Source organism: Triturus cristatus, chromosome 4_1 (genome assembly GCF_964204655.1).
Source record: "Triturus cristatus chromosome 4_1, aTriCri1.1, whole genome shotgun sequence".
Taxonomy (NCBI): domain Eukaryota; kingdom Metazoa; phylum Chordata; class Amphibia; order Caudata; family Salamandridae; genus Triturus; species Triturus cristatus.
In genome coordinates, this window is record NC_140585.1 from 994,125,083 (window position 1) to 994,150,750 (window position 25,668).

The window sequence follows — 25,668 nt, forward strand, 5'->3', positions numbered from 1 at the left end:
ACCGCAGTCAAAGGGCCCGATTCACAGAACTAACTTAAGACAAAATCCTAAACTTACTACCATTTTCGTATTCACAGAAGGCACTTACTCATTTTGGTATTCACAGAAGACACTTACTCACTTCCGTATTCACAGAAGTTAGGAGTCCTAACTTTAGGACTCCTAAATGCCTTCTGTGAATACCGAAAGTCTTAAAATTAGGATTTTTCTCAGTTTAGGAGTCCTAAAGTTAGGAGTCCTAACTTTACTACTACTAAATTGAGAAAAATCCTAATTTTAAGACTTTCAGTATTCACAGAAGGCATTTAGGAGTCCTAAAGTTAGGAGTCCTAACTATACTACTACTAAACTGAGAAAAAATCCTAATTTTAAGACTTTCGGTATTCACAGAAGGCATTTAGGAGTCCTAAAGTTAGGACTCCTAACTTCTGTGAATACCGAAATGAGTAAGTGCCTTCTGTGAATACCAAAATGAGTAAGTGCCTTCTGTGAATACCAAAATGGTAGTAAGTTTAGGATTTTGTCTTAAGTTAGTTCTGTGAATCGGGCCCAAAATGTTTTCAAACATTTGAAAACCGCATTTCAGCTGATGTGTACAAATGTGATTTGTATGCAATTGGTACTGTGTCTCCTTCATTAAACCTTAAGTAAGTGAAACCTACCGTCCCCGGCACAATTTGTATGACCAGGTTTGTAGTATTGTCACATGTTAACAAGAAGTTAGTCGCCAGCAGATCAGACTGCAAACATTAAAGAATAGAGGTACGTTCCGGACGCCAGCTGGCAGAAGAATATGAAGGTTGTATCTGAAAGAAACATGTAGTGATAGATTCCTTACCTTTGAACTACCCCTAGGCGTCAGAATGGATCCGGAAAGTTTTCATCAGCAGTACCTCTGCGCATCGGAAGGTGGTGTTGTGAGGCTCCCCATCCGTCCTTGGCGTCGTGGTCACCGAGATGATGTCACGGCAGCTACTTAGACGCCGCCCTCGCGTGCTGACGTCAGTTCTTTCTTTTTCCGCGCCAGCAAGCGCAGATCCGGAGAGAGCAGTACCTCCAGATCACTTTGTGACTGAGTTTTTCGAAGCTTTTTGTCTCTATTTTTTGAGTCGATTGACTCATGGTGGCATAGGGATGCCCAGCTTCAAGTCTTGCGGGGACTGTCATTGCATTATGTCGGTGACGAGCCTGCACCGCGTGTCTCTACTGCCTGGGGCGTGACCACGACCTTAGGTCACGTCCCGACTGCCGGGCCATGGTGCCAAAGACTTTGCTGGAGCGGTCCGAAAAGTTGCTTGAAGTCCGGCAGTCGGCTCCGCGCCGTTGAAGGTCCCGGTTCCGTGGGAGGTCGAGGGACCAGTCATGGAGCCACCACCATTGTTCGTCGGGATCGAAGTCTTCACACTCGGGGTCAGGTGAGACGAAGCATCACAAGAAGTCGAAGAAGCACCATCACTCTCCGGCTGTCAATCGCGAGACGCGGCTGAGGGTGCGGGTGATGCCACCCCATGGTTCCAGCGGAGCCTACGCAGTCGCCGTCGGCCTACCTGCCCTACTACGCCGGTTGACCTTGTGGCACCTCCACCGACATCGACCCCCCCACCACCACCACCACCGACGTCGCCCGTGCCACCGGACAACATCGTCCCCGGTTTTAGCCCCTATGTGGACACGGAACCGGAATGGCGTCGCTCAACGCCAATTCCGACGCCGATGGGGCCTTTCTACCCCTATGTCCAGCCTCCTTATTTTCGGCCAGTATATCAGCCTTTTAAGGACTCGCGGGCTACGGCCAAGTCCTTGGGCCTTTCGGCCACTCTCCCTCCTCCGCCTTCTGCTTTTCGCTCCTTTCGTGGCCACAGAAGAGGCGCCCCGACACTTTCGCTTCAGACTTAAAGTTCCAGTGGGCGCAGCATCAGAGGAGCCTGTCCGAGTACGTCCATATCTCGGAGGGCACTGCACAACAATTGCAGTGGTGGCTCACGAACCGGCATTGGGTCATTGGCAGATCCCTCTCCCTTCCCCAACTGTAGCACACAGTGGTGACGGATGCGTCCCTCCTGGGATGGGGTGGCCACATGGGAGAGGTGGAGATCAGAGGCCTCTGGTCTCCAGCGGAGTCCCGGCTCCATATCAACCTTCTGGAGCTCTGGGCGATCCGACTTGCACTGAAGGCATTCCTTCCCTCTGTCAAGGGGAGAGTAGTGCAGGTGTTCAGAGACACCACCACCGCCATGTGGTACTGCAACAAACAGGACGGGGTGGGGTCGTGGACCCTATGTCAGGAGGCTCTGAGCCTCTGGACATGGCTGGAACATCAGGGCATTTCCCTGGTGGTTCAACACCTGGCAGGTTCACTGAACACCAGTCGGACAAACTCAGCCGCAGGTGCATGATGGATCACGAATGGCGTCATCACTCAGAGGTGCGCAAGGTCTCTTTCAACAGTGGGGAGAGCCTTGGTTAGATCGATTCGATACCGAAGAGAACACGCAATGCCAACAGTTCTGCATGTTGGAATTTCCATGGCAGCACTCGATAGGCGACGCTTTTCATTGCGAGTGGAGTTGTGGTCTGTTGTATGCCTTTCCGCCTATGCCACTTCTGCCCAGAGTGCTGAAGAAGGACAGGCGCGACCGGGCCCAAGTCAGCCCCGGACTTGACTCGAAGAGTTTGGTATCCCAAGCTACTCAGTATGACCACCGATCCGACTGCCTCTTCGGGAGGATCTTCTGTCGCAGCAGCAGGGGACGGTCCTCCACCCAAACCTGTCCAGTCTCCACTTCCTTGCATGGAGATTGAGCGGCGGCAGTTGATTCCTTTCGACTTGCCTCCTGAAGTTTGTGATGTCATTCTGGCAGCCAGCCGTCCCTCCACTAAATTGGTATACGCCTGCAGGTGGAACAAATTTGTGGCATGGTGCACAGCAAAGGCTGTGGATCCCCTTTCTGCCCCTCTTTCAGAAGTCCTTTTGTTCCTTCTTTCTTTGGCCCAGCAGGGCTCTGCTCTGGGAACTATCAAGGGCTACCTTTCTGCCATTTCAGCCTTCCTCAGGCTGCCTAAACAGCCCTCTCTTTTCAAGTCCCCTGTTCTAAATAGATTCCTCAAAGGCATTACTCACCGTTTCCATCCAATTCCTTTTGTAATGCCACAGTGGGACTTGAACCTTGTTCTCACATACTTTATGTGCGCTCTCTTTGATCCTCATCACAACTGTCCTCTACGTCTTTTAACTTTGAAGACAGCTTTCCTGGTTGCCATCACCTCCGCTAGGAGAGGGAGTGAGCTGCAGGCTCTCTTGTACACCTCCTTTTCTGTCTGTCCCTCCGGACAAGGTTGGGCTCAGAACACGTCCATCCTTTTTGCCAAAAGTTGTCACTGCTTTTCACATCAGGCAAACCATCTCTTTGCCCACCTTCTTTCCGCCTCCGCATCCTTCCAGAGAGGAAGAGAGGCTCCACCGTCTGGACCCAAAACGTGTGCTCTCATTATACCTGAATCGCACACAGCAGTTCCGGGTAGATGACCAGCTCTTTGTTGGCTACGTTGGCACCAAGAAAGGTCGGGCCATACACAAGCGGACTAGCGGACTATCTCTAGGTGGGTCATCTTGTGTATTAAAGCCTGTTATTCTCTGGCTCAGAAGGAGCATCCGTTGGGGCTGCAAGCCGATTCCACCAGGGCGACTGCTGCCACTATGGCATTGGGACGTGGTGTGTCCTTAGAAGACATCTGTCAGGCAGCTACATGGGCTCGCTGCACACTTTTACTAAGCACTATTGCCTGGACAGCCAAGTCCGGAGAGATGGCTTCTTTGGCCGTTCTGTTCTCCGGGACTTCCTGGTGTGATCTTGGTTTGCAGACACACCACGGGGTTGGTTTTGCTGGGGTATCTATTTTAAGGTAAGGAATCTATCACTACGTGTTTCTTTCAGATGAACAAGTTACTTACCTTCGGTAACGATATATCTGTAAGAAACATTAGTTAGTGATAGATTCCTTACCACCCCGCCCATCCTCCCCGCTCTGCGAAATGAGTTCTATGGTTAAGGTCATCCCTTTCAGGGCCCTAGTTTCAATGCACCAGTGGTGAGTATCTGGCATGGCTCTGCGTTCCTGGCGCAGAAAGTCGTGTACAGAATTGACGTCAGGGCGCGAAGGCGGCGTCTAAGTAGCTGCCACAACGTTCTCTCGGTGACCAAGACGCCAACGACGGATGTGGAGCCGCACGACGGCACCTTGCAACGCCCAGGGGTACTGCTGACGAAAACTTTCCGGATCGAGTCTGACGCCTGGGGGTAATTCTAAGGTAAGGAATCTATCACTAACTAATGTTTCTTACAGATATATCATTACCGAAGCTAAGTAACTTGTTCATCAATGCTTAAAGTGGTTTGATACACTGGGCATAATCAGGAATGTATGTTTTCCCGAAATTCAAAAATCCCAGCAAATATTGAAGTTTTTTCAGAGTATATGGAGGCTGCAATTGTGCACATTTCTCCAGAAAGTGGGGGGCCAACCTCCTACCTTCATTATTCAGCTCGTAGCCCTAGAAAAGCACCGAAAAACAAGCGATGTGGGATTTAGCAAGGTTACATTTATAACCAAAGTCAGCAAATGACAGAATGATCCGATCCACATGGACTCGATGCGGAATCAGTTTGTCATCCGTCAGATAAATGTCATCGACATATGAGAACGCATCAGGGTCAATGCTGTGTAACAAAGACACAACACGTGCAGCAAATGCCCCAGGGCTGTTCTCATAACCCATAGACAAACGCATAAATCTTTTCTTGGTTGCCGAACGCGCTAAATGCGGTCAAATCACGGCTCTCCTAAGCCAAATTGTGACTATAAAACCCATTGGATATATCCAGTGTTATTTTGAATTTTTTGCGAACAATGTTATTTTCTAACGCAGAGCTGTTTGTGTTCTGTACTGCAAATGTACAAACATGACTATTTAAATTTCGATAATCTAATACAATGCGATATGAACCATCCGGTTTTGATTTCTGAAAAAGAGGATTATTCATGGGTGATACACAGGGTTCAATTACACCTTGATATTCCATTGGGACAAAATGTCACAGACGGAATCTTTAACCTCGCGTCTGATTGGATATTGTGGTTTGGGCTGCGGCGTAGATTGCAAAGGAATCACATGTGCCGGCGAATCTCTATCCCAGCTCACTTGATTACGATACACTGCTGGTGCCAGTTCCAATGCCCACTCCTATGTGTAAGTCTTTTTAGCTTCCTCAGGGACGTAACACGAAAAACTCGTAAGTACCACGTCTTCCCCACGAGAAGAAGCCAGAGCAAATGGCGGAGGCCAATCCGCCTCTGCCAACAAAATGTCATACAAGGAGGTGAGATTTTCCCAGAAAACCGCAGTAATTGTACGCTGTATATCACCTTCAATCTGAAGGACTATTTCATTTTTTTTGTAAACATGTTTTTATTGCAGAAATAAGAGTAAGGCATCCGTGATTTCAACCTTTCACCACATGATATCTCAGAGCCCACCCATCTTCGTAACATAGCACACAGCCAATCAGCCCACATCCCGGAGGCCGGGCGGCATACCAGTACATAAACTCTGAGCATCCTAGCGATCAGTTCACAAAGTGGCAGGTCAACGGCCCAATTTAATAACTGCTTTTTTACCCACCCGCCTCAGTCCCCAACATTCCGTCCTAACTGCTCTCATCCGGACTCTACTTCAACACCCCAATAACTCCCCCCCCATCCTGCCCTCCCCCCCCAACTACTGCTGATGTGGGCCCTGGTTGTGGGGTCTAACTCTGAAGGACTATTTCATATAGTCTATAGGGGATGCAACTTGTGTATCTGCAGTTTCTACTTTAACAAAGATATCATTTGCTCTCACCTCCAGACAGGGACTCAGTGCCTCCCGCACTATGGTTACTTCTGCCACCCTGTCGAGGAGTGTCACTGTCCATGTCCAACCCAGGAGTACCGTTCTCACCGTCTGAGGCATACTTCACTGTTAAAGCGGCTACTTTCTTCTTTTGATAAGGGGGTCGAAAATGAGGCAATCCCTCTTGTTTGGCTTTTACATCAAACTGGCGAGGTTTATCTCGTCCCTGCTGACCGCTCGCGCTTTTGCTGCAATCCTGGCGCTCTCCATCACCGACTTGAGTCCGGCATGTCCTGCAAAGAACGAGGAGAGCGCTGATCAGGGACTTGAAATCCGTCTGGAGTCTTAAGTTTTGCGCGGTTGCGCAAATTAGAAGTACGCTCAGAAGAGTCAGGTGTTGGAGAACCAACACACAAACCTTGCTTCTGGTTTTGTTGCTCTGTTTTTTACTCCAGTTCTTTTTAGGAAAGAACGGGCGCCCATCCTTCTCAGTTTGGGCTTTTTGTTGAGTTTGAGGAAAAGGCTTGATTCCCAAACTATTGCGCCATAAGGTTTTATAAGCTTTAACAATAATCTTCGGTAATTCGCGCTGTGTGTCTGCATCAGCAACAGCCTCCAAGCGTTGAGCCATTTCACCCTTCACATCAGCAAGAATCATATCGCAAACAATATCGATCACTCCCACCAGTTTCATTCTCAACGCCAGGGCCGCTTTGGCTCGTGTTCATTCTGAACACGTTTTATCACGCAAGGGAGAACGTTCATTGAGAGGATGCCAAAACACATCAAATATACCACTGCAAACACTCTACCCCAAGTGCTACAATCAGCTAACTCGGGAACAAGGCCTTTAGGTAAGCTCATAGTCAAGATCCTGTGTTTCTCAACAGGAGTGGTGTTTGACATTTTTCAGCAAGCCAATAAGGAAATTCATCCTTATTTTGCTGCCATTTGCCCATCACTAAATTAACCATGAGGGGACTTATAACCAAACCACTGTGTCCCAGTGCTTGTGCAGCAACTTCAGGTGGTGCCACCTGTATGTTGTGCGACATGAACTGTATACCAGCTCTATGTACACGTATTAACGATGTATGTAATACGCGTAGCTCCGCGACAGTAACATTAGGGTAATTTGGGTGTGGGGTATACCCAGTCAAAACAGGCCATGTGGCCCCCGTCAATTGATAAGGGGCCTAAACGGACCGCAGTCAAAGGGTGAGGAAGGGCGCCATTAAACCATATGGTATGTTGCCAAGCCATTAACAGAACTTCAAGAGATCTATAAGGTCGATAATTCTGCGGAAGCGCAGTGTCAGTATATTCGTGAAAGAAATTATCATTTCCATTACCGCCAGAAAGGTGATCCAAAAATAGAATACCTTGAAGCGGTGAGCTGCATCTGCCTCCACAATAAAAATAAGAGCATCTCCAGCATTAGTGACTCCATGTTGAGTCAAATAAGTTGAGACTGGAGCGCGGTTTGGAGCCATTATGGCAACCGCCATAATGAAAAGTATAGTTAAACAACCTACGTGTGGCAGCACAACATTGGGCTAGTGAAAGAGTAAGACCTTTAAAAATTCAAGCTTGAAAACCTATAATATTTCAACAATAGGAGGATACACCGTCACATTCGTCTCCGGAAACAGAAGTGAGGGGATTGTGGACAAGCACAAGCACTACTCCGGAGTCTCGCTGGTAAGTACCAGACCAAACATTGGTGGAGCCATGTTGCAGGGATTCTGCACATACATAGAACTATGTGCAGGAATACGGGACATCAGTGTACAGGGGCTAAACCTGCCTACCAGCTCAGTACCCACAATCCCAGGACCGACGAGCTATAGTGTCTCACTCACTCTCCTAAACAATCCCGAAGATGCAAATGATTAGACACCCCAGATCACAACCCTCCTGACTCTCTCAGGAATCTCGGTAACAAGACGTACCCTTTCGCTCACTCACTCGTACTTGTCCACAATAGGAATTGACAGAGACACTGTTATAGGTTAAAACTTTTATTTTAACTATCGTGCTCTATAACGCAGTATATGAGCCACTACCAGCAGCAAAACGCATAAACCTAAAACCGCACTGTAGCCAGTCCATATATTATAAAGGGAGATGTCATCTTATATAGACAGTGGATATAGGGCTATAAGGCCTAACCACCCTCCCCTTGGTAAGAAGAAGTATTATTATATAATAGAAGATCTCTGGGCTTTGTCAGCAGACCCCATACCTTAGTGCCTAAATGTTGGTCCCTCTCCAAGTGTGTGTCAACCAAACATGCATTCCAAAAATATCAAAGCACAAGTCTTCAGCAGATGCAGCTGTGTTAGTGTGTTTTGTCTAGGTGCTAGGGACTGACCAGAACAGAATAACAAGGGCATTGTTTATCGACCTTGCTCACCGTGTTCAGACTAAACTCCAGGAACTGACCGAGAACACACAAAGCAGACGGTTCTCATGTGAAAGGCATAAACAGAGTCTTGCAAAATACAGTCATGTAGTAACGTGCGCAAAAGCAGCATTATGGCAGCAGAGCTCATGCTAACTTACCGATGTCGATAATGTCCCTAGTGGCCATATGATAATATGGGTGGGGCCAAATCCGTAGTCATCTTTTATTGCTTAGCTGCACAGCATCTTGTTCGTCCTTTTCTTCTTGGGTCACAGGAATCTGAGGATCAAGGTTCAATGATGCCCCTAAATACTGATTTTAGGGGTGTTACAGGGACTGAGAGATGGTAGCCAATGGGCTACTTGCCTTTAGGGTGACTACACCCTTACAATGTCCCCTCCCTTTGGGGCGGGAACATCCCCAAACTGGATTGGGTCAAATCGCTCCATTCAAGAGGGCGGATTTCCTAAGGAGGGGGGGGGTCACCTCGGTTCAGGGCACCATAGGAGCGGTCCTGGAAGAGGGGGGGGGGGGCACATCTCTCCTGACTACTAATTTTCCCACCAACCTTGTCAAAAGTGGGGCTTGGTCAATGGAGTGGGCATCTCCACTAGCTGGCGAGGCCCTGGCTAGCATATCAAAGGGCAGAAAGCCTTTGAGGCTCACCGCCCTGAATGCTGTTCCTGCTTGCGGTTAGCTGTGAAGCACCTCCATCCAAGCAGGCTTTCTTCCTGACCCACAAGAGCACAAAGGCTGTCACCTAAGGGGTCATAAACGTGTCTGAGTGTGGCAGGCTGGTGCTGACCAGTCAGCTGCACACTAAAGAGTTGGTTGTTTTTCCAGGGCCCTCTGAGTACATTTTTTAAATAAATCCAACTCTGGCATCAGTGTGGCTTTGTTATGCTGAAGAGTTTGATACCAAACTCCTTAGCATTCAGTAAAGCCATCATGGAGATGTGTAGTTCGTAATGACAAACACCCAGCCCATGTACTCAACATGGCTCCACTGCACTTGCAAATTCTGTAAATGGGCACAGACACTATAGGGGCATATTGCTCATGCAGCTATGATCTCACCTGTGGTATAGTGCACCATGCCTTAGGGCTTTGAGGCCTGCTAGAGGGTTGTCTTACTTATGCCACAGGCAGTGGTTTGTGGACATGGTACACAGGGATGTGTGACATGTTGACTCTAGTTTTGTCTACACCAAAACACACAGTCTGCAATGGTAGTGTGTATGTGTTTGGTGAGGGGTTTCTGAGGGAGGCACAATACATGCTGAAGCCCTTAGAGACCGTATCTGGTCACAAGGCCCTTGGTACCAGTGGTACCTTTTACAAGGGACTTCTATGTGGCCAGAGGTGTACTAATTGTGGAAACAAAGGTACAGTTTGGGGAAAGAACACATGCCCTGGGAACCTCTATTGCCAGGGACCTAGAGCAGGGCACATTCGGTCAAAGTGCATTAGAAATCTGGCAAAAGTGTGTGGGGGGGTTACTGCAACAGAAACCCACTTTCCTACAAGCGGCAGTTTAATAATGCACATTCCAGGGGTTTGTTAGAGGTAGTCATATTAGAAGATGTGTCGGAGATGGGCACTGGGGTGATATGTGTATTGACTTAGTCTTGGGGCAGGATGGCCCAGTGGGGAGAGAGATGATAGTCTTGATTTTGGTGGAGGGTCGGGAGAGATCTGTAGGGGAAGGGTTGAAGGAGTCTAGAAGGTCGAGTACATTGTCATTTGATAGCTGTCTGACTATCCTATCGGGTCGGGAGGAATGATTAAGGATCGGTACGGTCCTCCAGGAAGGCAGAGAGCTCCTAGTGTAGGCAGGGATACGATTTGAGTAGTGGATGGAGATGGTGGGGGTTAAGTTAGATAGGTGGAGAGTTGAGTGGAGGGGCACTTTGGTTGAGGTTGGAGGTGTTACAAAATAGTTTGAGTTTATAGTGTTGAGCATTGAGACATAAGATAGGTTGTTGAGGGTTTCCAGAATTGGTGAAGCATCGAGGTGTGGGGAAGGCTCTGAGTGATTAGAGGGGCTGGCGTAGAGGTTCACCATCACAGCCTTGGTAATGGTTGGATGAAAGGCTCTGGAGGATAGGTGCAATCTATTGATAGGAGTGTGTGTATGTGGGGCTCTGAGGCAGTGGGGAGAGATGATGTCAGACTGGTGTAGAAGAGGGGGGGAGTAGGAATTGATAGTGATGCTATCAGACTTTAGTAGATTATGGGGCGAGACACCCGCTGAGGGGGTGTAATGGGCAATAACGGTGTCCATGGACGGGCGGGTGACCACCTTGGGAGAGGGGTGTGAGTGGAGGGGTGGTGGACTGGTAGGGGAGAGGAGGTTCACTAAGGAGGGGTAGTCTGAGCCTGCACAGGTGAGTTATTACCTGTGCGGGCTGGCAAGGCATTCAACAAAGCAGTATCTCTTGGGGTCCATGACAGGGGTGGGAACAGGGGAGGGATGGTGGAAGAAGGAATGGGCCTATAAAGGCCAGTGTTCAAGCGAGAGGAAGTGAATGTAACAGCTGAAACTATGCAGGGACTGGTATACTTAGGATTCTACACAGCCTAGTTAAAGAGATTGGGGCGCTATGACAGAATGGCATAGATACGTTTGTGGTCATTGCCTGCAGGACCAAGTGTAGAGATAGGAGTGGGCACAGGGTAGTCCTCACGATAAGGGCAACCGTACAACTGGGTGGTAGTGGCAGTGAGAGGGGGGGAGTAGAACAGGTTGTGCACCATCAACCAATGAAGTTACGCGCCAACATATGATGAAATCGTAATGGGTAGGATGACATACTATCAGATCAGAGAGAGAAACGATACATAATAGTATAAATGGGGCATAACCGCATACTGTCAGAGCAAGAAAAATATCAACTACTGCCTTAGATTAAAATCAGCAGGTGACAATCAGGAGTGGTCTATGGATATTGAGGCAGCATCGAAGGGGTTGGGAATAGATCAAGTCATGCATCATCAGACAGTGAAGCCGCAGAGGGGTAAGACAACAGACTGTCAGATCATAGGGCATGTCATGCAGTGCCAAACCATGTAATTTTGATTGGGGCGGGGCGGAGCGATCTATATATATTTCCATCCATCCATTGATTGGCTAATCTGAATGGAAAATTAAATGTCTTCATTTTTATATATATCAGTATGTCTATCTTTTTGACTACTTTAGATTTAATGGCCATTTAAATATTGCTCACTTTCTCCATTTTAAATTTCTTTCGTAGGGTATGATTTACTGGAGAAAGGTAGGCGACATGACAAATTAATATCGGAATTAGTAGACCTGCAAACTCATGTGAAGACTTCTAACTTGGAACGAGATCACTTGAAGGTAAAGGCTTATGTGCATTCACTTCATCATGCATATTTCTGAATATGTAATTTGTTTAATACAAATTAGCACCCTTTTGCTAGACTTCATCTCATAGTGAAAAATAAAGACACACATACCAAATGTATAGCCTATGGTAACCAGAACCTTGGGTAGGATTACATTAACAGTCTGGTTGGTGTGAATGTGTACCCAGTTACAAGATAGCACAATATTGCTCGTTATACCTGCATGCTATTTTGTTGTATTTCTTTTTGTGGCAGTTAGTGCTGTTTGGTGCAGCAAAAAACAATGTTCATAATTTGTCTACTTTGACAGAATGTGAACAATGCTGTATGTGACCTGGAACCAGCACAAAAAGCAGTGGAGCAAAACAGTATATGGGTGCAATGAGGAATATAAAGTAGCACTTGGAATCAAATTAGCATAACAGAGGAATGTTTTCCACAGCCCTTGTTGTCTTTCTGATAAATATGTATAGGAGATTAGTTTTGATATCTGCTGTTCTTTTCTGTTACATTTCATGAACAATCACATTAGTAGGTTTCCTTGCCAAGATAACATGTGATAGATATTACCTATTACGCTATAAATACAATCAAAGGCAGCACATAAATATTAATGTCTGCCACTTAGACAAATCACATTTGGCTATGAATATAACAAATCTGAAAGAGACACGTTAGTGATAGATTCCTTACATTAGAATATCCCAAGGCGTCAGACTTGATCCGGAAAGTTTTGCTAGCAGTACCCTTGCACGTCAGTAGGTGGCGTCGTGCCGGTCCGCATCCGTCGCTGGCGTCGTGCGCACCGAGATGACGTCACGGAGACTACTTAGGCACCACCCATGCGCGCTGACGTCAGTTCTTTCTTTTTCTGCGCCAGCAAGCGCAGATCCGGTTAGAGTTCGTACGTTAGTCACTTTTTGACTACCCTTTTTGAGACTTTTTGTCTCCCTTTCTCCTTGAAGCACGTAGGGATGCCTGGATTTAAGTCTTGTGGGGCCTGCCGTCGCAATATGTCGGTGGCGAACCCCCACGATGTTTGCCTCTACTGCCTGGAGACAGACCACGACTCCTGGTCTTGCCGGGACTGTCGGGCCATGGCCCCGAAGGCTTTGCGGGAGCGGCGCCGGAAGCTACTGGAGGTCCGGCACTTGTCCCAGCGCCGTTCCAGGGACCGTTCCCGGGGACGCTCGCGGGGACGCAGTCGTCACCCCTCGGGCTCCAAGTCTTCGCCCTCGTATTCGGGTAAGAGACGACACAAAAGAAGTCGAAGAAGCGAGTTCGCTCTCTGACATCCCCCCGTCGGTCCTCGGATGGGGAGGAGGGGGACAGGGGTTCTGCCCCTGCGGCTCCTTTGGAGCCTGGGAGTCCTGCGGCCTACCCACCTTACCCGGGTCCGTCGGCGACTCCTGAACAGGTGCAAGAATTTCTTGCTACCATAGACCGCCTCTTTAGGCCTCGGGCTCCCGCCGGCAGATCCAGCTTCGGTGCCACAGGATCCTGTGCCGTTGGCTCTGGCCCCGGTGCCACAAGGTCCAGCGCTGCTGGCTCCGGCCCCAGCGCCACCCTCGGCTCCGCCCCCGGCGCCGCAGTGGGTGCCATTTGTCCCGCCCTTGCCCCAGTTCCAGGACCATTTTGTTCCTACCTGGGATCTGCATTGGGATGCCGTTTCCGACGCCGTATGTTTGTTCTCCGGATCCAGCTCTGCCGCCGCGGCCTGATCCCCATGCGACAGAGGTGGAGGACGACTGGGAGGGGTCCGAGGACCCTCTTGCCCATCAGTGTGTCTCCGAGCAGGACTGGGTGGACGATTTGGAGGATGCCGGAGACCTCGATGTCTCTTCTGACCCGGGGTTTGCCTCTCCTCCGCCTACCATGGAGAAGGGCGCCTCCTACACGATGGTGCTCCGTCGGGCAGCAGAGGTCCTCAACCTCGATCTTCCGACGGTGGCCCTCAAAACTAATCTCCTCACTGAGGTGCTCCAAACGGCGTCCACTTCGTTGGAGCCCCTGCTCCCTATTAAGGATGCCCTCACTGACGTCTTGTTGGGCACTTGGTCGCGGCCAGCCACAGGGGCCCCTGTGGATAAGAATGTCGCCAAGCGTCATCGCCCTGCGCCTGGTGACCCTGCTATTCTGACCACTCATCCGTCGCCTGAGAGCCTGGTAATCCAACTGCCTTTGCCACGGCTCCACCGGATAAGGACTCTAAGAAGCTGGAGCAGTTCGGTAAGCGGTAGTTCTCTTCGGCCAGTCTGGGGCTGCGGTCAGTGAACACCACCTGCTTATTGGGCCGCTATTTCCATGCGGTGTGGGATACAGTTGCGCAGGTGTTGCCTCAGTGTCCTGAGGAGACCCACGCTGTGCTGTCCCAAGCTGTTGCTGAGGGTAAGGATGCGGCTAAGTTCGCCATTCGGTGTGGTTTGAACACCGCGGACTCACTGGGCAGGGCGATTTCTACGACTGTGGCGTTTCATCGCCACGCCTGGTTGGAGATCTACCGGGTTGTCGCCAGATGTCCAAAGCTCGTTCATGGACATGCCCTTTGATGGCACTCGCTTGTTTGGGTGGCTCTGGGAATCAGCGTGGGGGTCAGTCCACCTCCGCCCCGCTGCTTCTACCTCCAAACCTTCCTAATCCGAGCTCTGTGGAGCACCCCACGCCGGTGGGTGGCATGATCCGCCACCACCTCCCCCACTGGCGCGATATCACATCGGACAAGTGGGTGTTGCATATCATCCACAGGGGTTACTCCCTTCCCTTTCAGTCCTCCCCTCCAGCCATGCCACCTTGGTGCCACCGCATGTCGGGGGATCACTTGGTACTTCTACAGCAGGAAGTCACGACCCTCTTGGCCAAGGGGGCCATCGAGTGCATTCCTGGGCCGGAAGTAGGGAGTGGTGGTTATTCCCACTACTTTCTGGTCCCCAAGAAGGAAAAATGGGGCCTGCGCCCCATCTTGAACCTCCAGAACGTCAATCGCTTCTTCCGGAAGGAGAAGTTCAAAATGCTGACTCAGGTCTTGGCTGCCCTCGACCCTGGAGACTGGATGGTAGCATTAGACTCGCAGGAAGCGTATTTTCACATTCCCGTCCTGCCGGCCCACAGGCGTTACCTGCGGTTCACGGTAGGCCCGGAGCAATTTCAGTTTGCCATGCTCCCCTTCGGCCTTACCAGCGCCCCTCGGGTGTTCACGAAAGTGATGGCGGTGGTCGCAGCTCATCTGCGCAGGTCAGGGGTGTCAGTCTTCCCCTACCTCGACGACTGGTTGTTGAAGGCGGGCTTGCCCCCAGGCAGTCGTCTCCCACCTTCAGACTACGGCCGTCCTCCTGCATTTGCTGGGATTCTCCATCAACGTGCTGAAGTCGCACCTGAGTCCCTCTCAGAAGCTCCCCTTCATCGGAGCGGTTCTGGATTCGACGCTGTTTCGGGTTTATCCTCCCGAGTAGCGAGTCTAGGATATTCAGGCTATGATTCCGATCTTTCAGCCTCTGTCCCAGGTTTCAGTCAAGATGACCCTCCGGCTGCTGGGCCCGATGGCCTCCTGCCTCCTGCTGGTGCCATATGCAGGCTCTGCAGTGGGACCTGAAGTTCCAGTGGGCGCAGCATCAGAGCAACCTGTCCGATCATGTCCAGATCTCGGCAGGCACTGCACGCCAATTGCAGTGGTGGCTCACGAATCGCGATTGGGTCACTGGCATATCCCTCTCCGTGATGTGCGTGCGTCCCTCCTGTGATGGGGTGGCCACATGGGAGAGGCGGAGATCAGAGGCCTCTGGTCTCCGGCGGAGTCCCGACTCCATATCAACCTTTTGGAGCTTCGGGCGATCCTACTTGCACTGAAGGCATTCCTTCCCTCTGTCCGGGGAAGTGTGGTGCAGGTGTTCACGGACAACACCACCGCCATCTGATATTGCAACAAACAGGGCGGGGTGGGGTCCTGGACCCTATGTCAGGAGGCTCTGCGCCTCTGGACATGGCTGGAACATCAAGGCATCACCCTGATGGTTCAACAGCTTGCTGGTTCTCTGAACGCCAGGACGGACAAACTCAGCCGCCGGTGCTTGATCGCTCACGAGTGGCGTCTTCACTCGGAAGTGGTGCAAGGTCTCTTTCAGCAGTGAGGAGAGCATTGGTTAGATCTATTCGCCAACGAAGAGAATGCGCAATGTCTTCAGTTCTGCGCGTTGGAATTTCCAAGGCGGTGTGAGAAGTTGGTCTGATATAAGAGTGTCACTAGTTCTAGTGTACACCTTGTATCAGTCCAAACAACCCTTATGGGGATTGGTTGTAAAGTCAACCTTATATACCAGCTATCCTAGTGGTAGCATGGACAAGAGCAGTCTTAGGCTAAACTCTGTATGGCATGTGAAGCCAGCTGTTATACAATTTGCAATCCCTTGAATACCAAATGAAAGGACACCACAACAGATATATTATAAAAATAGAATGTATTTATTCTAGTCAAAATACCCTCAGCACTCTTTATGAGATTCGAGGTAAGTACAACACAGTCTTATTTAAGCATACATAAGTCACACAGGTAAGTAATACAGTTAGGCCCTAGGGGCCACGCAAACCATATACTAAGTAAGTGGTATAAGAACCACTGTCAAGAACACAGGTTAGGCCTAGGCCTAGGGAATCGCTGGGGCTACACTATCCTATCAGTTGCTAGGAAGTGGGAGGCCCACGGGATTCAGGTGCAGAGTGGAAACACTCATGCGTAATGCGTAAAAGTCGATAGAAATAGTGTAGTATTTAGAAATTAAGAGTTTTAGGACACTTCGGAAGGAACTAGGAGTTAGAGATTTGGAAACTAGACACTAGGATAGTCAATACCCTTGTGAGCACCGGGGTACTCAAGTTACCTAGCCCACGGGCTGCGGGTGCATAGGTGTGAACTTGCGTCGGGTTCCGTCGTCGACTCCTATGGATGCCTGAAGGAAAGATGCTGACAGGCAGTCAGTGAAGAGTGTCCGGTGGATTCCAAGGATGGAATCAAGAAGGAGGATACCTGCAAGCAGAGGGGACAGATTCTAGGTCAACAGCCAGGAGCCGGGAAGGAACCAGGAAGGAACTAGGCGATGTCGTGAAGATGCAGGTGAAGCGGTGAAGCTTGTCACAGCAGCCACGGGTACCAGGAGGCGTCGAGAATGACCAGGACCAGAAGCCGAGCTGCCCCACGAAGGCTCTTGCTGTCGGCGGCGTCGATGTCGATCTCGGACTCAACAAGCCTTGGCAAGCGCAACCCACGCAGGATGAAGGATTCGCTTCTGTTGCAGGCCAGGAAGGCCTGAGGTGCTTCTCTTTCACAGGGAAGCAAGGACCAGTCTGGAGGAGCCAAACCAGCGGTGGAAAGTCAAAGGTTCGTCGTCACAGAAGTCACTAGCCAACGGGCAAGCAACCGGACAGACGCGTCGAGCAGGAAAATGCAGAAGGGCCCCACGCAGAACTCGTGGAGTGTGGAGGGCTGGTCTTCGGTGCAGATGGTGCTCGGGGTTGGGGCTTTTCAATCCCCAGAGCACAACTTCGAGGATGCCTCTGAAGCTGCGTTGGAAGCAAGGAGCCAATTTTCCCAGGTAGCCGGTCCCACGTCTCTCGTCGTCTCCACGGATCTCAGCTTTGCTGTGGATGTGGATCAGGGTCGGAGAAGTCTGGAAGTCAAGGCGCTGGTCGGGCTCTGCAGTCGGTTCCTCGTAGAACTTAGGCAAAGCAAACGGCAGGTCGCTTGATGGTGCCTGTTTGCACAGGGTGGTCACTCCTTGGCCACAAGGGAGATTCTTCAGTCTTCTGAAGTCGAATGCCGAAGGTCCAGAATTTCTGTTCAAGATGCAGGTTCAGGATAATCTAATTCTGCAGTGCTCAGCTACCTTCTAATATACTAGGCTCGTGGGCTGGGCTACCTGCAAGGTCCCTCCTATGGGTGGGACCAGGAAGGGGGGTGGCTACACCCCCTTTCCTTTGTCCAGTTTCGCGCCAGAGCTGAGGCTGGAGTGCCCCAGCACCGGTTTGAACTGGACTATGCATGGAGCACCTTGTGTGCCCCAGGCATGTCTCATTCCTTTCAGCCCTCCCTGCCCCAATCGCTAAAGTCTGTCTGGGGAGGTGCTGGCACCTCCCCAAGCAGGAAACCTATTGTCCAGGCCTCCCTGGCTGGGAGGGCTCCCAGCTGCAGGAGGTCAGACTCGTGTCTGTGGCAGCAGCATCCATTTTGTGATGCTGAGGCTTTGGTCAGAGTTAAACAGCAAAGTAGGATTTTAACATGTCTCTCCCTCTAGAAGGGAGGAATAATATCCTCATCACCAGAAATGGTATGGGGGTATTATTCCAAAGTGTTAGACACCTTACACGACATGTTTTGATGAAGCCAAACCATAGTTACCATAACCGTGTAAGATTATAAGGCACTTTTAGAGTATATGGTAGGCGATATCATAGAACAGCTATAAGGACATGGTTCCGAAAGCTGCAGACAGGCTCAGCTCATGCTAGAGCACCATCTCACATGGTACCAAGCACTCTGCCTCCAGGATTGTTAAGGCCTGCCATAGGAGTGGCTGATAGGTACACATGTGTCTATTGTGAGTGTAGATATAGGTATACTATATCTAAGCAAGGGGTGATTACACGACCCTGCCCCAGCTGAGTGATCAGCCAGTTGTGTCTGATTGTAAGGCCAGGCCAGGGGTGGCATAATACATGCTGCAGCCCCTGGTAGGCCTAGGGTACACCTATGCCCTGGGTACCTAGGGTACACTGTGCAGGGTCCAATAAGGTGATCCTTACCAATTGGGTATGTACCTAGGGTACATGGAGTCATTTTAAAGAGAGAGCAGACAGCCTGAGACCCTGAATGGCAGGATCTCAGGCCAACTAAGTCGAAAAACCAGCTAGACACTAGGCAAAAAGTTGGGGGTAACCATAGTCAGATATCCACCTTCCTACAGGCGGCACTCGCTAGACAACGCTTTTCGTCGTGAGTGGAGTTGCGGTCTATTGTACGCCTTTCCGCCTATACCACTTCTGCCCAGAGTGCTGAAGAAGATTTGGCGCGACCGGGCCCAAGTCATCCTTGTGGCTCCGGATTGGGCACGAAGATACTGGTATCCCGAGCTACCCAGCATGGTGACCGATCCCCCGATCCGACTGCCACTTCGGGAGGACCTTCTGTCGCAGCAGCCCGAGACGGTCCTCCACCCGACCCTGTCCAGCCTCCACCTCCATGCGTGGAGATTGAGCGGTGACAGTTGACAACTTTTGATCTTCCTCCCGAAGTCTGTGATGTCATTCTGGCAGCCAGGCGTCCCTCCACTAAAACGGTATACGCCTGCCGGTGCAACTAGTTTGTGGCATTGCGCACAGCTAGGGCTGTGGATCCCCTTTCTGACCCTCTTTCCGAAGTCCTTCTGTTCCTTCTTTCTTTGGCCCAGCAGGGCTCTGCTCTGGGCACTATCAAAGGTTATCTTTCGGCCAGCTCCGCCTTTTTACGGCTTCCAGATCAGCCTTCTCTTTTTAAGTCCCCGGTTGTTAACCGTTTCCTAAAAGGCATTACGCACACGTTTCCTCCCGTGCCGTTCATAATGCCTCAGTGGGACTTAAACCTTGTCTTGACACATCTGATGTGCGCTCCCTTCGAGCCCTTTCATACCTGTCCTTTACGTCTTCTCACTCTCAAGACGGCTTTCCTGGTAGCTATCACCTCTGCCAGATGAGTGAGTGAGCTCTAGTCTCTTTCTTCCAAATCTCCTTTCCTTTCTCTTCATCCGGACAAGGTGGTTTTATGTACCCGTCCTTCTTTGTTGCCAAACGTTGTCACGCCCTTCCACATCGGGCAGACCATCACTTTGCCCACCTTCTTTCCGCCTCCACATCCTTCGAAAGAGGAAGAGAGGCTTCACTGTCTGGACCCAAAATGTGCGCTCTCGTTGTACCTGCAGTGCATACGACAGTTCCGAGTGGATGACCAGCTCTTTGTTGGCTACGTGGGCGCCTAAAGAGGTCGGGCTGTTCACAAGCGGACCATCTCTCGGTGGGTCGTTCTCTGCATCAAGGCCTGTTACTCGTTGGCTAAGAAGGAGCCTCCTGTGGGGCTGCGTGCCCATTCTACCAGTCTTGGGACGTGGTGTCCCCTTGCAGGACATTTGTCAGGCAGCTACGTGGGCCTCTCACACATTTACCAAGCATTATTGCCTTGACAGGTCCGGAGAGACGAGACGGCTTCTTTGGCCGTTCTGTTCTCCGTGACTTTCTGGTGTAATCTTTTCGCAGACCCACCACCGGGGTTGGTATTGCTGGGGTATCTATTCTAAGGTAAAGAATCTATCACTAACGTGTCTCTTTCAGATGCACAAGTTACTACTTGTGTAACAATATATCTGTAAGAGACATTAGTTAGTGATAGATTCCTTACTGCCCCACCCATCCTCCCAGTTCCGTGAACTGATTTCTAGGGTTAAGGTCATCCCTTTCAGGGCCCTAGTTTCTTGGCACCAGTGGTCAGTTTCTTGCATGGCTCTGCGTTCCTGGCGCAGAACTGACGTCAGCATGCATGGGAGGTGCCTAAGTAGTCTCTGTGACATCATCTCGGCGCTTACGACGCCAGCGACGGACGTGGAGCCGCACAACGCCACCTACTGACGTGCAGGGGTACTGCTAGCAAAACTTTCCGGATCCAGTCTGACGCCTAGGGATATTCCAAGTTAAGGAATCTATCACTAACTAATGTCTCTTACAGATATATCGTTACACAAGTAGTAACTTGTGCTTCAATTCAATAGGTTATCTACTTTTAAAATATGTAACTGATTTCTTAACGTAGAATTATCCCCAGGCATGAGACTGAATCCGGAAAAGTTTTTGCCACAGCATCTCTGCGCGCCAGGGGCGGCACCACGTGACTCCGTCCTGATGTCATCCGCAGACATGACGTCAGCGAGGTCACATAAGTCCCACCCCGGCGCGCTGACATCAGTTTCTTTCTTTTCCGCGTGCAAAGCAGATCCAGAGTGAGTTTCCTTGACCCGTTTCCTGGCCTCTTTTAACGCCTTTGCGTTGGGAACAGAGTGCAATGCCTTCGGGTTTCAAGATGTGTGCTTCTTGTGCATGTCAGATGTCAGCTACGGACCCTCACCCTATTTGTATGTGGTGTTTGGGCGAGCACCATGATTCTACGGACTGCGACGCTTGTCAGCATCTCAAGCCGAAGTCCCGGCGGGAGCGCCAGATGAAATTGCTTTCGGCCCGCTTGTTCAGATCGGTCTCATCACAGCGTCCGTCCCCTACCTCAGAAGGGTCCAGAAGCCGCCGGTTCCGGCTGCGGCGTCGTCCTTCACCGAGGCCCCCAGGCGTCGCTCGCCCGCCGGTAAGTCCAGCAGCTTGCCACCGAGGCCTTGTCCTCATTCTGCAGAGGGTGCAGGTTCCTCTCTGGACGTGCGCCCTCGCCCATCACCACCCTATCTGCCATTTCCTGGCATTGGGAAGACAAGGGCCTAAATGAAGGCCTACGCTACGGCTCTGCAGGCTTCTTTGGGCCCCCTCCTCTTCCTGAGACGTCCACGGATCCCTCGCCATGCACAAGGCCTTCTGCGGATTAGCCACCGGCGAGTTCGGCTTCAGGTTTTGGATGTGTGGTGTCGTCGAGGTGCGGCCCTCCGGGGTTCCCCTCTTCAACCCATGGAGTCCCTGCTTCGCCGCAAAACCCTGCGGGGTTCCCTGTGGTGTCACAGGAGGTCACCGGGACTCACGGCTCGGCCCGAGTCCCCCTCGGTCTTCTGGGCAGGCGGCTGTCTTACTGGAGCTCGAGCCGCTGCCTTTCCAGCGCTGACGGCTTTCCTCCCCGGCCCTGGCGGCGCCGCGAGTGGAGGCCGGGACCCGGGGCGCCTCCCCGAGTCCCTCTCGGTCCTCTGCGCAAGTGGCTGCCTCGTCAGAGGTCGAGCCGGCGCCTTTTCGGTACCGTTCATTGGCCGCTTTAGCTCCGACTCCGCCCCTTTCTCCTATGAGGTACGTGGTGGTGGAGGTCAACTCGGCACCCCTGGTGCACACTTCGGCGCTGATCGAGGACACACCGGTGCCCATGGCGGACTCCCCGGCGCCGTCCTGATGTCGGATCGTCGACTCTTCTCCGGATGTCCCTTCCTCTCCGGAGGATTGTCATCTCCTTGTCTCCTCTTCACCGGAGACTGGACGCCGCATCGTTGCTTTTTCCCCAGCTGCTTCCAAGGCGGGTTCTACACCTCTCCGCGTCCACAGCCCCCGGACCCGCTCTCCCACACCTTGCAGTTGATTGCGCCGCAGGCTTCTCCGCCTTCTTCGGAGACCCCTCAGGCCCCCCACTCGTCCATGGGTCTTCCATCCTCCAGGAGCTGGCCGTTACTTCTTCCAGCAGGGCACGGGGACGGGCGGCTTAGTTTGCAGCCTTCGCCAACGGAAGAGTTGCTTTCCCCCCCACGACGCCCTACGAAGGCGAGTGTTACCTCTCTCTGGGCCATTACCACGGCCACCGGCATTTTGCAATTTGGCAACCCGGTCACTCCACTCCCAACGGACCACTTGTTGGAGGTTCTCCACCAGGGCTCTGGTGGAGGGGAGCCACTTCTTCCATTTGAAGCTTCGCTCCACAACTCTCTTCTGGGGGCCTGGGGGCGTCCTGCTACGGTGGATCCGGTGCCTCAGCTGTCCTCCACCGCCACCGTCCTGCCCCGCACGATCCAGTCTGCCTTTTTTCCCACCCATCTGCCCAGGGCCCTGTCCTGCAGACTGCTTTTCCTTCCTTGCCTTCAGTGTTGCTCCCTCCGTCACGAGAGGACTGGTGGTTGCACTCCTGGGGGCGTAACATTTTCGCTTCCACTAGTGCTGCTCTGCGCGCGCTCAACACACTTTGTGTGTTGGCCAGGGCTACCTCCGACCTATGGGATTTCGCATAGTCCCTTCTGTCTCGCACCTCCCACGAAGGTGCCCGCGCTGATCTGCGGTGCCGTCTGCTGGATGGTCCGGAGTTAGCTGCATTTATTCTCCGTTCGGCCTTGGATGTCTCTGATTCTCTCGCCTGCGCTATGGCCCTCCCCCCCCCCCGTGAGCTTTGGCTTGTTGGTCCTCAGGTGCCTTGTGGGCGGCGTTTATCCCACCTTTCTCTTTGAGCCTAGTGTTTTGGTTGGCCCATCTGTGTGCTGTGTGAGGCTTGGAATGCCTTCAGGGTCCTTAAGTTGGCCCCTCTGTACTTTTGGCTGCTGGTACAGCCCTTCAGATTTTGTGGTGTGTGATTTTTGGTTGTTAGTGGAGCCGATAGGTCCTCAGGTTGGACCATCTGTGTATTTTTTGCCTGCTTGGTAAGCCGCCTGTGGTGGTACCCACAGGTCTTTTATGTTCTTGACCTTTGCTGCGGGTTTCTCTAAGAGGTGTTCCCCTGTTTTGTTTGGGGACGTGTCATACTCTAGGTGGGGTACTTGTAGGCTATTGTATAGCTCTGTCCTAAGCTGGGCGGGTGTGGATACCTTTTCGGGTTCCTCGCGTTTCCTGGCGTCACTGTATACCGCTTGGTGAGGTCTTTTTTCTTCCGCCTTAGCGCAGCTTGCGCTGCTTCAGGTTCTGTCCTGCTCAGTATCCGATGGTGTTTCTATCCTTCTTCTACAGGGCTTGCCTGTTGTGCATTTTGCCCTTTGTTCCTGCGGGATATCTGCTTCTGTGCGTTTTGCCTACCCTCTTCAGCCTCTGGATCGTCAGACCGACTTTTGTCATGCCGTCTACGGTGTCGTGTCTTGGTGTTTCCACCTTATTATCCGACGTTTCGGCCTGGTCTTCTGCCTTGTGTTCCAGTGGGGCTAGGATATTCGTGGTGTTCTCCTGTGTTCTGGTTGACGGCTTTAGGTCTGTACTACATATGTCTCGGTTCCCGGGGGTCGCTTCGTCTCAATCTGCCCCCCCCCCCATACCCCCGGCTGCTTCTCGGGGCGTTCTTTTCCTCTTTATCCTCTGGCCTGTCCCACTTCTTTTCGTGGACTGGGTTGTGCCACTGGGACGGTCCTTCTCTGGGGCTTGTTCTGGGGTTCCCTTGCCTCTGTTTTCGTGTTGCGCTTCGCTTGTTCTGGGCACACTACTTCATAGTATTTACTAGCTGCCTGCTGCGCACGCCTGGTAGCTATGGTCCACCTCCGTGGGCCTCGGCGTGTACCCGTGTGCTCCTGTCCCTTGCTTTGCTGGAGCTTTGCGTGACTGTCTCTTCCTTTTCACGTATGCGCTTATCGGCTGTGGGGCCGTTCCTCCCTTGTCCCCTGCCTTGGGGCTGATACCCGTTCAGCTGTCCCCTTCGCTGCGTGTGTGCTCTCCTGAGGTGGGCTCTGCCTCTGTTGCACCTCTTCTCCTTGGATTTTGTGGGTGGTTCTTTTCTTCCTTTAGTAATCTCTTGGTGCCGTCTGTCCCTCAGGGTTTTCTGGCGGACGCCCTTTGTCCCTCGGGTAGGCTTGTGGTATCCTGGCCTTCCCTTCTCCTTGTTCTTGCTTGCTTCTGCTTGGTGGGGTCTGGGCCGTCCTTCCTGTCCCCATGTTCTTGCTTGCTTCTGCTTGGTGGGGGCTGGGCCGTCCTTCCTGTCCCCATGAGACATCCCCTGTTGGGGCCCTGTGTTCTTCCAAGATGGTGAGGTTCTCTCGCAGACCCTCCTCCCCTCTGGGTAGGGCTAGGGTATCTATTCTACGTTAATTAATCTGCGGCTAGTAGTCTCTATCAGATGTACAAGTTACTTACCTTCAGTAATGATGTATCTGGTAGAGACGATTCTAGCCGCAGATTCCTTAACGGCCCGCCCTTCCTCCCTGTTCTGCGAGGACCTTTCGGCTTTGTCTTCTGCACTCGCCTCCCTCCGGGTGGCTTTGTCTTCTGCGGGTGCCCTCTTTCACTTCCTCCCTGGCAGGATGCTTCGTTCTGTTTATTGATCCACTCCTTCTTTTCTGGTGATTGGACGATAGGTTCATGTGTACTTCTGCATCCCTACACCCTGGTTATTTCAGGGTGGGGCCTACTCATAATCTTCTCCCTTTTTTCATTGCTTGTGGTTTCTGACTCCTCTGCAGTCCTTTGGTTTGGGGTCTCTTGTCCATGCCTCAGCCCTTAGCTCTTTACAGGAGATACGACACTCTTTGATGGTGTTGTCTTGGGGTAGTTTGTCGTTACTCATCTGTTCCGGACTTGTTGCCCTTCACTGTTATGGATTGTGGTTGCAGACTTTCTGTCATCTGCCATGACATTTTTCACATGTTTTTCTGCCTCCAGGGAGGATATCACCTTCGCTTTGCAGGGTTGCTTCTCAGAGCGGTGCTTTGCTCTTTCCCTTCCATGACTTTCAGTAACACAGTGTTTGGCACTGTCCCTATTGGTGCTGTTCCTCACCATTCGTTTCTTCCCTTTCTGTTTCTTTCTGATAAAAGCACAAATTTTACAGTACCATAACACAATTATTGAACAATAGTCAAGGTCAAGAATAACTTTATTCGGTTCAACAAAATTGACCATAAAAGTATAACATTCATACATTCATAAAAAAATGACCAAAATGTACATGTCAGCAATATATCATTTGACTCAAAAGCTCTAAAAAAAATTCTTGTTCAAAAAGTTGAAAATCAAATTGCTAAAAAGATCAGACAGCCATTTTATTTACAATTCATATTGTTTCCTTATGAAAAGTGCAATTCTGATATAATTTAAAACTGCAGAGCAAATTACTTCAGTGGACAATGAACGCAGGAGGTTAAAACTGTCCTGGTAATTGCGAGGGCGAGCTTGTCTTAAGAAAGGGGTAAGTAACCGTGACCTTGGCTCTTTGTACAGTGGACAGAAGAGTATAAAGTGCAGGGTGCTTTGATGAGTTGAAACATCACAGGGTCAAGGAGTAAGGTTATTGCACTAGCCGGACTGTTTGGGTTAGGCCACCAAAAAGTGCAATGTGCAGAGCCAAAACCTGGTCAATAAAAATCTATGATGCGAATTCATGGTAAAAGACTAGTAA

The 25,668-nt window shown here is 51.1% G+C and overlaps 1 protein-coding gene across 4 annotated transcripts in view; it reads left to right on the forward strand.

Moving 5' to 3' along the window:
- CEP290 (centrosomal protein 290) overlaps nucleotides 1-25,668 on the forward strand; it is a 1,516,454-nt gene that overhangs the window by 1,448,488 nt on the left and 42,298 nt on the right. For all 4 annotated transcript variants that reach the window (XM_085653911.1, XM_085653913.1, XM_085653912.1 and 1 more), the window contains one exon: nucleotides 11,555-11,661. In XM_085653911.1, coding sequence (XP_085510037.1) covers nucleotides 11,555-11,661 — 107 coding nt within the window. The remainder of the gene's footprint in view (nucleotides 1-11,554; nucleotides 11,662-25,668) is intronic.